Here is a 14,105-nt window from a genome sequence, read left to right as displayed (position 1 = left end):
TAAGGGGTGATGTCCACAACTTCCAAGTGGGACGAGACGGGTTCTGCCTCTGTGTTAGGTGTGACGAATACAATCTCCAAGTGGGAAGAGACGGGTTCTGCCTCTTTGTTAGGGGTGATTTCCACAACCTCCAGGTGAGAAGAAGCCGGGTCTACCTCTGTATTAGGGGTGATGTCCACAACCTTACGGTGGGAAGAAGCCGGGTCTGCCTCTATGTTAGGGGTGATTTCCACAACTTCCAGCTGGGAATAAGCCGGGTCTGCCTCTGTGTTAAAGGTTATGTCCACAACAACTAGGTGGAAAGAAGCCGGGTCTGCCTCTGTGTTAGGGGTGATGTCCACAAGCTCCAGGTGGGAAGAAGCAGGATCTGCCTCTGTGTTTGGGGTGATGTCCACAACCTCTAGGTGGGAAGAAGCCAGGTCTGCATCTGTGTTAGGGGTGATGTCCACAAGCTCCAGGTGGGAAGAAGCCGGGTCTGTCTCTGTGTTAGGGGTGGTTTCCACAACCTCCTGATAGGAAGAAGCCGGGTCTAACTCTGTGTTAGGGGTGAGGACCACAAACTTCAGGTGGGTAGAAGCCTTCTTAGCCTCTGTGTTAGGGGTGATGTCCACAAGCTCCAAGTGGAAAGCAGCCAGGTCTGCCTCTGTGTTAGGGATGATTTCCATAACCTCCTGGTGGGAAGAAGATGGGTCTGCCTCTGTGTTAGGGGTGATGTCCACAAGCTCCTGGTGAGAAGAAGCCAGGTGTGCCTCTTTGTTAGGAGTGATGTCCACAACCTCCAGTTGGGAAGAAGCAAGGTGTGCCTCTTTGTTAGGGGTGATGTCCACAACCTCCAGGTGAGAAGAAGCCGGGTCTGCCTCTGTGTTTGAGGTGATGTCCACAACCTCCAGGTGGGAAGATGCTGGGTCTGCCTCTGAGTTATGGGAGATGTCAACAACCATACGGTGGGAAGAAGCCGGGTCTGCCTCTGTGTTTGGGGTGATGTCCACAAGCTCCAGGTGGGAAGAAGCCGGGTCTGTCTCTGTGTTAGGGGTGGTTTCCACAACCTCCTGATAGGAAGAAGCCGGGTCTAACTCTGTGTTAGGGGTGATGACCACAAACTTCAGGTGGGTAGAAGCCGTCTCAGCCTCTGTGTTAGGGGTGATGTCCACAAGCTCCAGGTGGGAAGAAGCCAGGTGTGCCTCTTTGTTAGGGGTGATGTCCACAACCTCCAGCTGAGAAGAAGCCGGGTCTGCCTCTGTGTTATGGGTGATGTCCACAACCTCCAAGTTGGAAGAAGCAGGGTCTGACTCTGTGTTAGGGGTGATGTCCACAACCAATGGGTGGGAAGAAGCTGGGTCTGCCTCTGTGTTATGGGGGATTTCCACAACCTCCAGGTGGGAAGAATCCTGGTCTGCATCTGTGTTTGGGGTGACAATTAAAATCCTGATTGGCTTTACTACTACAAGGCACCAGGATGTCATGACAAAAGGCATATGTCAGAGTGTTCTCTATGAGTGCTACTCACCTGCTTGGATGTCAGCTGGTAGTGTGGCGGAGACGGCCACCACTAGGACAGGGGGAACTGGCAGGGTGTCTGCAGTAGGCTGGAAGTAGCTTTTCACCTCGTCCGCCACAAAGGCACAGACAGAGCTCATAAAAAAAGGGGTTGTGAGGTCATCCAGGGAGAAGGACTGGCTGATTCTCCCAAGGATCGACCTCACAGAGTCAAAAGTAGCAGCCCGGGAGAAAGGGGTGTGAGGAGAAGAGGCCTTCAACATGCTGGAGAGCTTCTCCCCTACGGCCACCACCATACTCACAGCCATCCCGCTTAGGAGGATGGGGTGATCTGAATGGCCTTCCTCTGGCTGAAGCCACAGGGCCAGGAGGATCCTGGGCACCAGCTCCACCACCACCTGGGATGGGCTGAGCAGGTTGCTACAGGGCTTATTGGACAGCTTGTCCTGAATGCTCCTCACAGCTCTCTCCATGATGATGTGGACCTTGGGGTCGCTGAAATCAACAAAAAGCAGCAGAGAAAGCTAAACAATGTGCAATGTTCACACAGAGAACACTGCCCTAGTTTTTTTCTGCATAGCTCCAGATGTGTAGATGAATGGAGCAAGCCGTATGCGGGGCAGTACATGGAACTCACATGTCAGCGCCAGCTGGAGAGGTGGGGTGCATAGAGCGGCGGAGCTTGCAGACAGCCTTGTGCTCCATGTCAATCATTTTTAGGCAGGTGTTTACTTCCCAGGTCTGCCGTAGGAAACAGGAAGTCCCATTAGTGTAATTTCACAACAGATATATTCTGCTGTACTAACTAGTTGTTGAAAGGCTAGAAAAGAGCTCACTGACTGATAGTCTAAGTCTCTAACTCTCATTCTCTTACCAGCCGAGCGAGTTCGTTCCCCTCCTCCAGGGTTTCCTTCCACACCCTTCAAATAAAACACAAAGCATTTCAACTTTCCTGGCTTCCTATTTATCTGTTGTTTATTTTACCCACACCTCCTGGAGTGCTGCTGGTGACAGAGAATGGCAGTGAAGGTGAGAGCTGACGTGGTACTCACCTCTCCCTAAGGGATTTTTTGCCCTGAGACACCAGCCAGTCGCTCATGTGCTCCATGGTGACATGGGGCGAGACCTGGCCTCGACTCTGGAGCAGCAGATAGTGGACCATGAGCTTCTTCTGCAAGATGAGGTAAGGTGTGAGACCGTGCCACTAAAGACCATATAATGTGCTTTCAGAAGGGCCTCTCGTAACATTTCACAACTGCTCATGTCTCACAATTTGCAAGTGATATTAAGAACTCTTATGACCATCTTCTCTAAACTGTCTTGAAATAAAACTCTTGTTTTGGGATTAAATCTATCTCTTTCTTTCTGTGGTTACTGTTTTTGTGGGATGAATCTTACCTGTTTATTGTAATATGCTTCCTCCCAGCAGGCCTGCAGAGTCTGAAAATAAAGGCTGCTTCTACAGAATTCCTTTGAAAATAATTAAAATAAGTATGCTTTATTAGGTACATTATGCACAGGCATTTACAGTATGCCAAAAGGAATATCTCCTAAAATTACCTTAGTGGGACCATAAGTGAACTCAGGAATGCTCCCAATCCTATCCATGGTCAGAGGGGGACGAAATGCAGCGCTATAAATATACGGGATGCTCTAGAGATAACAGGAATTACTTAAAGTCGCGAATGATCAATGCCTGTGGAATCGTCCAATTTGCTGCGCTGAGAATTGAGTTGTAGGCGATATTTGGTTATGTTTGGCGCAACATACATGTTTACATTCTATTGCCATGGAGAAATTGAGTTTCTAGAACCTGTTTTCTTCTATATCTTTATTTCGTGAAAGATTAAGATCTTTTTTTTGTCATAATGTGTATATGAGGACGTTGGAGCCCGTTCCGATTCATGACGCGGTTATCCAGGTGCAAGTTGCATAGACCTACTAATCAAACCTTGGCTTACAAGTTAAATTAAATTAGTATATATGCCTATACAAATCTATTGACCACGTCCATTTAAATCAATGATTGTCAATTGAAAATCTGGTTGTTGTGTTATCCTGTTGTGCGTGTCAGGTGTCCTCTTAAGCACGTTATTCCAATATTTCCTAGAATTGACGCAGGTTACACTTTTGCAAAACTACTCGGTTAAAAATAAGAGCATGAATGACAATAAAGGTATGACTTGAATTATATGTGTAGTAGTGTGATGTTGTTCCCCTAGATTATGCACCAAATTGCACACAAGGACAGTTCAAGTAGGCCAGGTCAAGAGGGGATGTTAAAAAGTTAATAATAATAGTAATTCAATGTGGTTTCTTTATTTAATTACAGCTCCATAGCTAATGTTATTTTTTGGTGTACAAACATTTTTATGTATCTATATTGTTAATACACCTAATTGTAAAAGTTGTGTATATTTTGGTTTGGTCCATCGCGGGTTATCTGTATTTATGTACCCTCTTATTGTTCTCTTTTGCCTGACCTTCAACTAGCAAGGTATGTTGTCCTTGGCGCCGTAATTTGTCGATATAAAACTGTGGTAAAGTTACACAAAGTGCTGTTACGCAACTACAGGTTTTGTTACAATGTGGACAATATAAAGATTTATGTTAACAACTTTCACCGAGCTCGCTAATTAGGGTACCTATTGTAACTCGGGAGTATTTGGGGCAGTGTTTGAGTGAGTTTCTATGTGCTCACGCAGGTGCCCGAGAGCTGTGGCTGCACCAAGGGCTAAACTATTGTGTGTTGTCTCTTCGTGTACAGGTATGTCATTTATTTTGTCAGAATTATGTTGTATATCATTTTACTTGTATTGTATAGTGTGTTGTTAGGCACTGAATGTGTGCATGCAGCACCTGTTCTCTTTTGCCTGACCTTCAACTAGCAAGGTGCCCGAGAGCTGTGGCTGCACCAAGAGCTAACATATTGTGTGTTGTCTCTTCGTGTGCAGGTCGAATAAAAATTATCCAACCATCAGAATTCCAGTTGTGGCAGTGTCCTAATTACGTGACCTGCTGACTGGTCAGCTCAAGCCGACCGCCGGAGCTGTGCATGTGGATGAGGTGCACGACCTGCGCATGTGAATTTGTTGATGGCTTACTGTAAGTGAAAATATACTGTAAACAGTGAAAGTGAATGTAGCATATTCATTAGATACAGGTATTCGTGCTTATTTGTATGTTTTGGATGAATTTGTTTATTGCATTTTTTGGGGGGGGTATTTGAATGCACTAAATGCACCCGTGTTATGCTGGGGATTTTAGTGTGGGTAGAGGGAGGGGTGTCCTTCCATTTACACCAATTGTACAGTCAGCTCCTGGGAGTAGAGCGTTTGCTAGTCCTGAGTTTGCAAGCACTGGGAGGGGTAGGCTGTTTGTTCCACCTGACCAGGGTATCCCACCTCTGTCTTTTGATGTACCATCATCCACAGTACTCGGTGATAATGGGACGCCTCCGAGTCAGCTTAGTGACCTTATTAAGCAGATTGGTTCAGAGATAGGAGAATCTATCAGAGCGAGTTTACTGCAGCCTGGGGTTTCAAGTCTTTCTCCTGCCCGTCCCCCTCACCAACCCCAGCAGTTTCCCCTGCCTGAGCAGTGTGGGTCAACCTTTATTGATGCGTCCAAGCTGAATCTGGTTGTGAAGTCAGATGTTAGTGCTCCACCTCTTTTTAGGGGTGATGGCTCAGATAAGTACTCTGTCCTGGAGTGGGAGGAGTTAATGGAAGTCTACCTAGAGAAGAGGGGTTACACTGGGTCTGGGAATGAGATGAGGATTCCTAGTCAATGAACTTGTCATAAATCAACATAGGATAGGCCCTCTTCCCCCCCCCCCCCCCCCCCCCCACAAGACTCATATATATATATATATATATATATATATAGGAAATGTAAGCAAGGGTTGAGCTTCTTCAGTTTGTGTCACAAAGTGGATAAGTTTCTGTGTCCCTTTCAGAGTGAGTGACAAATTTACTTTATATAGTGTACCAAGAGTTGTTCCCTCGCTTACGGCCATACCAGCCTGAATACGCCCGATCTCGGAAGCTAAGCAGGGTTGGGCCTGGTTAGTACTTGGATGGGAGACCGCCTGGGAATACCAGGTGCTGTAAGCTTTTTGTCCCAGTAGAGCGTGCTCTTGTGTCATGGAGCAACTGCCTTTTATTTATCACCCTAATAATATCATGGATTGTTATTGGACTAAATGCAGTTTGTGTGCTGCCCTGCCCTGCCCTGATCAAATCAAATAATGGACAGTGCGTTTCCCTCAAAATATAGGCAGTACATGCAATCTTAGTTTTTAGTCTAGGAGACAGTCAATGTCTGTAGTCCATTAGGGCACTATAAAATCCCTTCAATGTTTTGCCTGATTCCGTTAATTCCCAAGTTCCCTTTTCTCCGTTTAGATTTCCCCGTTGACCGTTTGTCCCTGTTTTGGCAGGTTTTCGCTCTCAAAAGTACACCTTTTTAATAGCAAAACAGCACAATTGGATGTTCTATGTCCACAACAATGTTTAAACCCTATCAGGTGACCATTTGTGAGGTCTGGGAAAAATGTAAGACATTTAGATTTTGGGGTGTAGTTACCCTTAAATGCAAGCGTGCACCAGGAAGAGACCTTTGTTTGGTTAAGCGGTGTTGCTGTAGAACAAATGGCCACTGGAGTGATGCAAATGATCACGGTATAATTCTGCCAGGCAGGCATAGGCTACTTTGTAGTTAACATTTACTTGCGAAGGTTTTGGGGAAAGCCATTCCTTCCCTACCAGAAGAAGGTTATCATTAGCATCATCGCTAACGGCTACACAAAGTGTAGACATACGCGCGCACCGCACACATGCACACAGACAGGGGCATTCCTGTGCCGTTTCAGAAAGTTCATGGAAATACGAATCACTGATGCATTTTGTTCATGTCTTATGATTGACTTGGGCAAATGAATGTGTTTTCTAACAAGTTGAATAGATTTAGTTGATTTCTTACTAAGTTCAATAAATGTTTGAATATTGTTGAATTTCGGTTTAATGTCTGGATTCCGTGATTCGGTCCGCAACGCTTATTTTATAGGGCCCTAGTCAATGAACTTGTCATAAATCAACATAGGATAACGATATTATAACCGCGATTGATAATAGACAGTACTGTGCAGCCGTCTTCATCGACCTGGCCAAGGCTTTCGACTCTGTCAACCACCGCATTCTTATTGGCAGACTAAATAGCCTTGGTTTCTCAAATGACTGCCTCGCCTGGTTCACCAACTACTTCTCAGATAGAGTTCAGTGTGTCAAATCGGAGGGCCTGTTGTCTGGACCTATGGCAGTCTCTATGGGGGTGCCACAGGGTTCAATTCTTGGGCCGACACTTTTCTCCGTGTATATCAATGATGTCGCTCTTGCTGCTGGTGACTCTCAGATCCACCTCTACGCAGACGACACCATTTTGTATACATCTGGCCCTTCATTGGACACTGTGTTAACAAACCTCCAAACGAGCTTCAATGCCATACAACACTCCTTCAGTAGCCTCCAACTGCTCTTAAACACTAGTAAAACTAAATGTATGCTTTTCAATCGAACGCTGCTGGCACCCGCCCTCCCGACTAGAATCACCACTCTCGACGGGTCTGACCTAGAGTATGTGGACAACTACAAATACCTAGGTGTCTGGTTAGACTGTAAACTCTCCTTCCAGACTCACATAAAGAATCTCCAATCCAAAGTTAAATCTAGAATCGGCTTCCTATTTCGCAAACAAAGCCTCCTTCACTCATGCTGCCAAACATGCCCTCGTAAAACTGACTATCCTACCGATCCTTGACTTCGGCGATGTCATTTACAAAATAGCCTCCAACACTCTACTCAGCAAACTGGATGTAGTCTATCACAGTGCCATCCGTTTTGTCTCCAAAGCCCCATACACTACCCACCACTGTGACCTGTACGCTCTTGTTGGCTGGTCCTCACTACATGTTCGTCGTCAAACCCACTGGCTCCAGGCCATCTATAAATCACTGCTAGGCAAATCCCCGCCTTATCTTAGCTCATTGGTCACCATAGCAGCACCCACCCGTAGTCTGCGCTCCAGCAGGTATATCTCACTGGTCATTCCCAAAGCCAACACCTCCTTTGGCCGCCATTCCTTCCAGTTCTCTGCTGCCAATGACTGGAACGAATTGCAAAAATCTCTGAAGCTGGAGACTCTTATCTCCCTCACTAACTTTAAGCATCAGTTGTCAGAGCACCTTACCGATCACTGCACCTGTACACAGCCCATCTGAAATTAGGCCACCCAACTACCTCATCCCTATATTGTTATTTATTTTGCTCTTTTGCACCCCGGTATCTCTATTTGCACATAATCTCTTGCACATCTAGCATTCCAGTGTTAATACTATTGTAATTATTTTGCACTATAGCCTATTTATTGCCTTACCTCCATAACTTGCTACATTTGCACACACTGTATATATATTTTCTGTTGTATTTTTGACTTTATGTTTTTTTACCCCAAATGTAACTCTGTGTTGTTTTTATCGCACTGCTTTGCTTTATCTTGGCCAGGTCGCAGTTGTAAATGAGAACTTGTTCTCAACTGGCTTACCTGGTTAAATAAAGGTGAATTTTTTTTATTTTTTTAAATAAGTTTGCAAATGTGATGATGCATGGAATGCTTGATATTTTTCATGGAGAAAATTAGCTTCCCCAAACTTGAGAGCAAGACTGGCCTAAACGCGCTAATGTTTTCCTTTGCTAATGTCCGTCCCGCCCCCCTGTCAGCTGTCAGTTTTGTCGATGACCACGTACATAAGACACGCCAATCACCGACACCTGAAGTTCCATGACCATCACAGCCCTAGTTGTATGCTTGAGTTTGTTCAGAGGAGGCTTTGAATAAAATCCGATCTGAGTGTGAAATGCCTTACTGAGGGTAAATGGAAGCTCCTCTTGTGCCCGGCTCAGCCTTATACAGTTTAAGGTACTTTACCGTATCCATTTCAGTAAGGCCAGATTGTCCAAATTCTACCCAAATATTGATGGTACATGTGACAGGTGTAAAAGCTCCTTGGTGGACTTGACCCACATGTTCTGGTCCTGTCCCCGTCTGGCAGATTATTTGTCCACTATTTAAAACCCTTTCTGAAGCATTTGATATAAAGTTGCAGCCTAGTGCAGAAATTGCTATTTTTGGAGTACCAAACAACAATCCTTCTCTGACCAATAGACAGCTAGATGCCATTGCCTTTGCCTCCCTGTTAGCCCGCAGAAGGATTTTATTGGATTGGAAATCTATCAATCCTCCCTTAGCCTCTCTTTGGCTCGAAGATCTGAAGCTGTTCCTAAAATGAGAAAAAATGAAGTTACCATTCGAGGGTCAACCAACTCATTTTATTCCTCCTGGGACCCGATGATATCCTATTTTGAACAGCTCCAAACACTTCCTCCAGATTAGTACTCTTGGCCCCACCTTGAGATTACTGCTATATAGGCCTATAAAATCACTTAATCACCTGAAATTGTTAGGCTATTACATTTTTGCTTGAAGTAACGTTGTTGTATACTTTTGTTTTGTTTTCTGACATGTAAGTCAATTACTTTCCCTTTCTTTTTAAATGTGTTTGGAGGCATTCTGGGGGGAGGGGGAGGTCAAAGGGGGACTAAAAGGGGAGAAATGTACCATGTCTTTACATGTTATCTTTCATTCATTGTGAATACAAAATATATAATTTGAAAGGGAAGGCTTTGAAGCCAGATTTAGCGGATTTTGCTGTTTAGTTTTCCTCAACCTGTGTTTTGTTTCTCTCTCCTCTCCCTGTTAGATGGTGAGGCTGCTTCTCTCCAGAGGAGCCAACATTAATGCCTTTGACAAGAAGGATCGCCGAGCAATCCACTGGGCTGCTTACATGGGTGATGAGTTTACCACATCATTTACATTCTGACTAATGTCCTTTATACCAATGAATGAATGAATGAATGGACTGTGTGTTAGTCTCACAGCTCAGCTGTATGAGCCACGTCTAGTGTGTTATTATGTCAGAATCATGTACTAAGTAGGTTGATTAGATGTTTTCAGTTGTACTAACATGATGTAGGTGTTGCTTATGGTGCTGTGTACCACTGTAAACTAATCTCTCTCTCTCTCTCGCTCTCGCTCTCTCTACCTACCATAGGGCACATTGAGGTGGTGAAACTGCTGGCCTCTCATGGATCAGAGGTGTCCTGTAAAGACAAGAAGGCCTACACCCCTCTCCACTCTGCAGCCTCCAGTGGAATGATCAGTGTGGTCAAGTACCTCCTGGACCTTGGAGTGGATGTGAGTCAACACGCATTCAAATGTGTAGTCACTGTTCAATTACAACTCAATGAAAATACAGAGCTCTAGTGGGTTGGCGAATGATTTCCTTTCAAGTAATGAAGAGATGGAGGTTGGAGCCAGTGTTTTGGACCAGGGGGTTTTCAGAACCAAGTAATGAAGAGAGAGAGGTTGGACCAGGGGGTTTTCAGAACCAGGTAATGAAGAGAGAGAGGTTGGACCAGGGGGTTTTCAGAACCAAGTAATGAAGAGAGAGAGGTTGGAGCCAGTGATTTGGACCAGGGGGTTTTCATAACCAAGTAATGAAGAGAGAGAGGTTGTACCAGGGGGTTTTCAGAACCAAGTAATGAAGAGAGAGAGGTTGGACCAGGGGGTTTTCAGAACCAAGTAATGAAGAGAGAGAGGTTGGACCAGGGGGTTTTCAGAACCAAGTAATGAAGAGAGAGAGGTTGGACCAGGGGGTTTTCAGAACCAAGTAATGAAGAGAGAGAGGTTGGACCAGGGGGTTTTCAGAACCAAGTAATGAAGAGAGAGAGGTTGGACCAGGGGGTTTTCAGAACCAAGTAATGAAGAGAGAGAGGTTGGACCAGGGGGTTTTCATAACCAGGTAATGAAGAGAGAGAGGTTGGACCAGGGGGTTTTCATAACCAAGTAATGAAGAGAGAGAGGTTGGACCAGGGGGTTTTCAGAACCAAGTAATGAAGAGAGAGAGGTTGGACCAGGGGGTTTTCATAACCAGGTAATGAAGAGAGAGAGGTTGGACCAGGGGGTTTTCATAACCAAGTAATGAAGAGAGAGAGGTTGGACCAGGGGGTTTTCATAACCAAGTAATGAAGAGAGAGAGGTTGGACCAGGGGGTTTTCATAACCAAGTAATGAAGAGAGAGAGGTTGGACCAGGGGGTTTTCAGAACCAAGTAATGAAGAGAGAGAGGTTGGACCAGGGGGTTTTCAGAACCAAGTAATGAAGAGAGAGAGGTTGGACCAGGGGGTTTTCATAACCAAGTAATGAAGAGAGAGAGGTTGGACCAGGGGGTTTTCATAACCAAGTAATGAAGAGAGAGAGGTTGGACCAGGGGGTTTTCATAACCAAGTAATGAAGAGAGAGAGGTTGGACCAGGGGGTTTTCATAACCAAGTAATGAAGAGAGAGAGGTTGGACCAGGGGGTTTTCATAACCAGGTAATGAAGAGAGAGAGGTTGGACCAGGGGGTTTTCATAACCAAGTAATGAAGAGAGAGAGGTTGGACCAGGGGGTTTTCAGAACCAAGTAATGAAGAGAGAGAGGTTGGACCAGGGGGTTTTCATAACCAAGTAATGAAGAGAGAGAGGTTGGACCAGGGGGTTTTCAGAACCAAGTAATGAAGAGAGAGAGGTTGGACCAGGGGGTTTTCATAACCAAGTAATGAAGAGAGAGAGGTTGGACCAGGGGGTTTTCAGAACCAAGTAATGAAGAGCGAGAGGTTGGACCAGGGGGTTTTCAGAACCAAGTAATGAAGAGAGAGAGGTTGGACCAGGGGGTTTTCATAACCAAGTAATGAAGAGAGAGAGGTTGGAGCCAGTGTTTTGGGCCAGGGGGTTTTCAGAACCAAGTGACCTGATCAGGAATGTATTGTTTTGTCCCCCCCCCCCCCCCCCCCCCCTCTCTCTCTCCACTCTTTTCCCTCCCTTGCTCCCTCCAGATAAATGAGCCCAATGGGTACGGTAACACCCCCCTCCACGTGGCATGCTACAACGGGCAGGACGTGGTGGTGAATGAGCTGATCGAGTGTGGCGCCAACGTGAACCAGGTGAACGAGAAGGGTTTCGCCCCACTCCACTTCACGGCCGCCTCGTGCCATGGGGCGCTCTGCCTGGAGCTGCTGGTGGGCAACGGGGCCCTCGTCAACATCAAGGTGAGGAGACCGGATGACCAACACTGTGTCTGAACTAAATAACACCCTATTCCCTATGTAGTGCACTACTTTTGACCAGGGGCCCATAGAGCAAGGAGCCGTGGTGACACTGGCTGTGTCCCAAATGGCACCCTGTTCCCTTTATAAGTACACTACTTTGGTTCAAAAAGTAGTTCACTATGAAGAGAATAGGGTGCCATTTGCGACGCACACACTGACGCAGCACATGGCTTAGTATTTGGCCCTGGTCTACATTCAAATACCAATGGAATAGGCCTAACAATGCAAACTAAATGCAATCAAGCGCTCCTCCAATACGTGTTTGATTTTGCCTGTGGTCAGCAGCACAGACTGCCGTGTGAACCATCTTTGTCTTTCTATCTGCAGAGTAAAGATGGAAAGACCCCCCTCCACATGACGGCCATCCACGGACGCTTCTCCAGATCTCAAGCCATCATCCAGAATGGTGAGTCGCTGTGAATGCTCTCAACTGAATATATATGAACCAGTAGGCTCTTCAGCATTGTCTTTAGTCTTCAAACCATGATTCACTGGCACAGAGCAATGTTACTTGCAATGTGGTTGAACATGAAGCTTCATGAGGCCTCTAGGGTCAAGTGGTTGACGTGTGTGTGTGTCTGTGTGTGTGTATGTGTGTCTGTGTGTGTGTGTCTGTGTGTGTGTGTCTGTGTGTGTGTGTCTGTGTGTGTGTGTGTTCTGTAGGTGCTGAGATCGACTGTGAAGAAAAGAATGGAAACACACCCCTGCACATCTCTGCTCGCTACGGCCACGAGTTACTCATCAATACACTCATCACGAACGGAGCTGACACAGCCAAGTGAGAACACACACACACACAGTTTCCAGCAATAATGCAACATGCATCTGCAATTCTGTCATTGACCGAATTGCCGCTTGGAGACTATGCTCAACACATTGTGGTGTGTGGGGGGTTGATAGACAGGGCATTGCAGCATGCTGATGTGTTGATCTGCTGTGGGGTTTAATGAGGACTGTGATGTGGTGCTGTTTCCAATCTTAGCTGAATCAACTGTAAGTCACTCTGGATAAGAGTGTCTGCTTAAAGTCTAAAATGTAAAAATGTGTTGCAGGCGAGGCGTCCATGGGATGTCCCCCCTCCACCTGGCTGCTCTCAGTGGGTTCTCTGACTGCTGTCGGAAGCTCCTCTCATCAGGCTTTGATATAGACACCCCTGACGACTTTGGAAGGACCTGTTTACATGCTGCAGCAGCTGGAGGGTGAGTGGACTGGTCCAGGCTTTACACCAAGGAATATTTAGTTCATGAACTGGAAAGCCACCAGAAAGAACAAACACATATTCACACTCTTACATTTCACATTGTTTAGCAGTATAAAAAAATCGTTTAGATCATTAGTGCGGTATCATTTCTGTATAATGTGGTTCCATGCCATGGTGGTATTGACTTGAGCTCTGGTCTAAATTGTCTTTATATCTTCTTGAAAGAGAAGAGAAACCTGCAAACTGCTCTTGCTAGTATCACTTTTTATTATAGCTTTTATTAGCATTATAAAAACAGTGATACTAGCAAGAGCAGTGTACGGGTTTCTCTTTTCTTTAAGGTTCTCATTGTTACCATCCACCTGATAGCTCAGATGAACGAGAGCCTTTCTGAACTTGATATCTTGTTACCATCCACCTGATAGCTCAGATGTACGAGAGCCTTTCTGAACTTGATATCTTGTTACCATCCACCTGATAGCTCAGATGTACGAGAGCCTTTCTGAACTTGATATCTTGTTACCATCCACCTGATAGCTCAGATGAACGAGAGCCTTTCTGAACTTGATATCTTGTTACCATCCACCTGATAGCTCAGATGTACGAGAGCCTTTCTGAACTTGATATCTTGTTACCATCCACCTGATAGCTCAGATGTACGAGAGCCTTTCTGAACTTGATATCTTGTTACCATCCACCTGATAGCTCAGATGTACGAGAGCCTTTCTGAACTTGATATCTTGTTACCATCCACCTGATAGCTCAGATGTACGAGAGCCTTTCTGAACTTGATATCTTGTTACCATTCACCTGATAGCTCAGATGTACGAGGGCCTTTCTGAACTTGATATCTTGTTACCATCCACCTGATAGCTCAGATGTACGAGAGCCTTTCTGAACTTGATATCTTGTTACCAGGAACCTGGACTGTCTGAATCTGCTGCTCAACACAGGGGCAGACTTCAACAGAAAGGACAGCTTCGGAAGGTCTGTCTGTGGCATCAAATAACTTTCATATGTGATCTTTATGATAATGGGGAATATAGTATAGGGGCATATAGGAATTATTATGGGAAATATTGGGCGGCAGGTAGCCTAGCGGTTAAGAGCGTTGGGTCAGTAACCGAAAGGTTGCTGGTTCAAAT

The 14,105-nt window shown here is 45.6% G+C and overlaps 1 protein-coding gene across 1 annotated transcript in view; it reads left to right on the top strand.

The window, feature by feature from the left end:
• Positions 1-14,105, top strand: part of LOC311121478 (serine/threonine-protein phosphatase 6 regulatory ankyrin repeat subunit A-like) — a gene marked incomplete at its 5' end in the record, with an annotated part of 55,140 nt that overhangs the window by 33,930 nt on the left and 7,105 nt on the right. The window contains 7 exons of the mRNA XM_084195964.1: positions 9,314-9,401; positions 9,665-9,807; positions 11,487-11,699; positions 12,087-12,165; positions 12,423-12,537; positions 12,812-12,958; positions 13,879-13,947. Coding sequence (XP_084052090.1) covers positions 9,314-9,401; positions 9,665-9,807; positions 11,487-11,699; positions 12,087-12,165; positions 12,423-12,537; positions 12,812-12,958; positions 13,879-13,947 — 854 coding nt within the window. The remainder of the gene's footprint in view (positions 1-9,313; positions 9,402-9,664; positions 9,808-11,486; positions 11,700-12,086; positions 12,166-12,422; positions 12,538-12,811; positions 12,959-13,878; positions 13,948-14,105) is intronic.

Source organism: Coregonus lavaretus (genome assembly GCF_964263955.1).
Source record: "Coregonus lavaretus genome assembly, contig: HAP1_SCAFFOLD_341, whole genome shotgun sequence".
In the NCBI taxonomy this organism is placed as follows: Eukaryota; Metazoa; Chordata; class Actinopteri; order Salmoniformes; family Salmonidae; genus Coregonus; species Coregonus lavaretus.
Note: the sequence above shows the minus strand (reverse complement) of the source record. Positions and strands in the feature narration are given on the sequence as shown.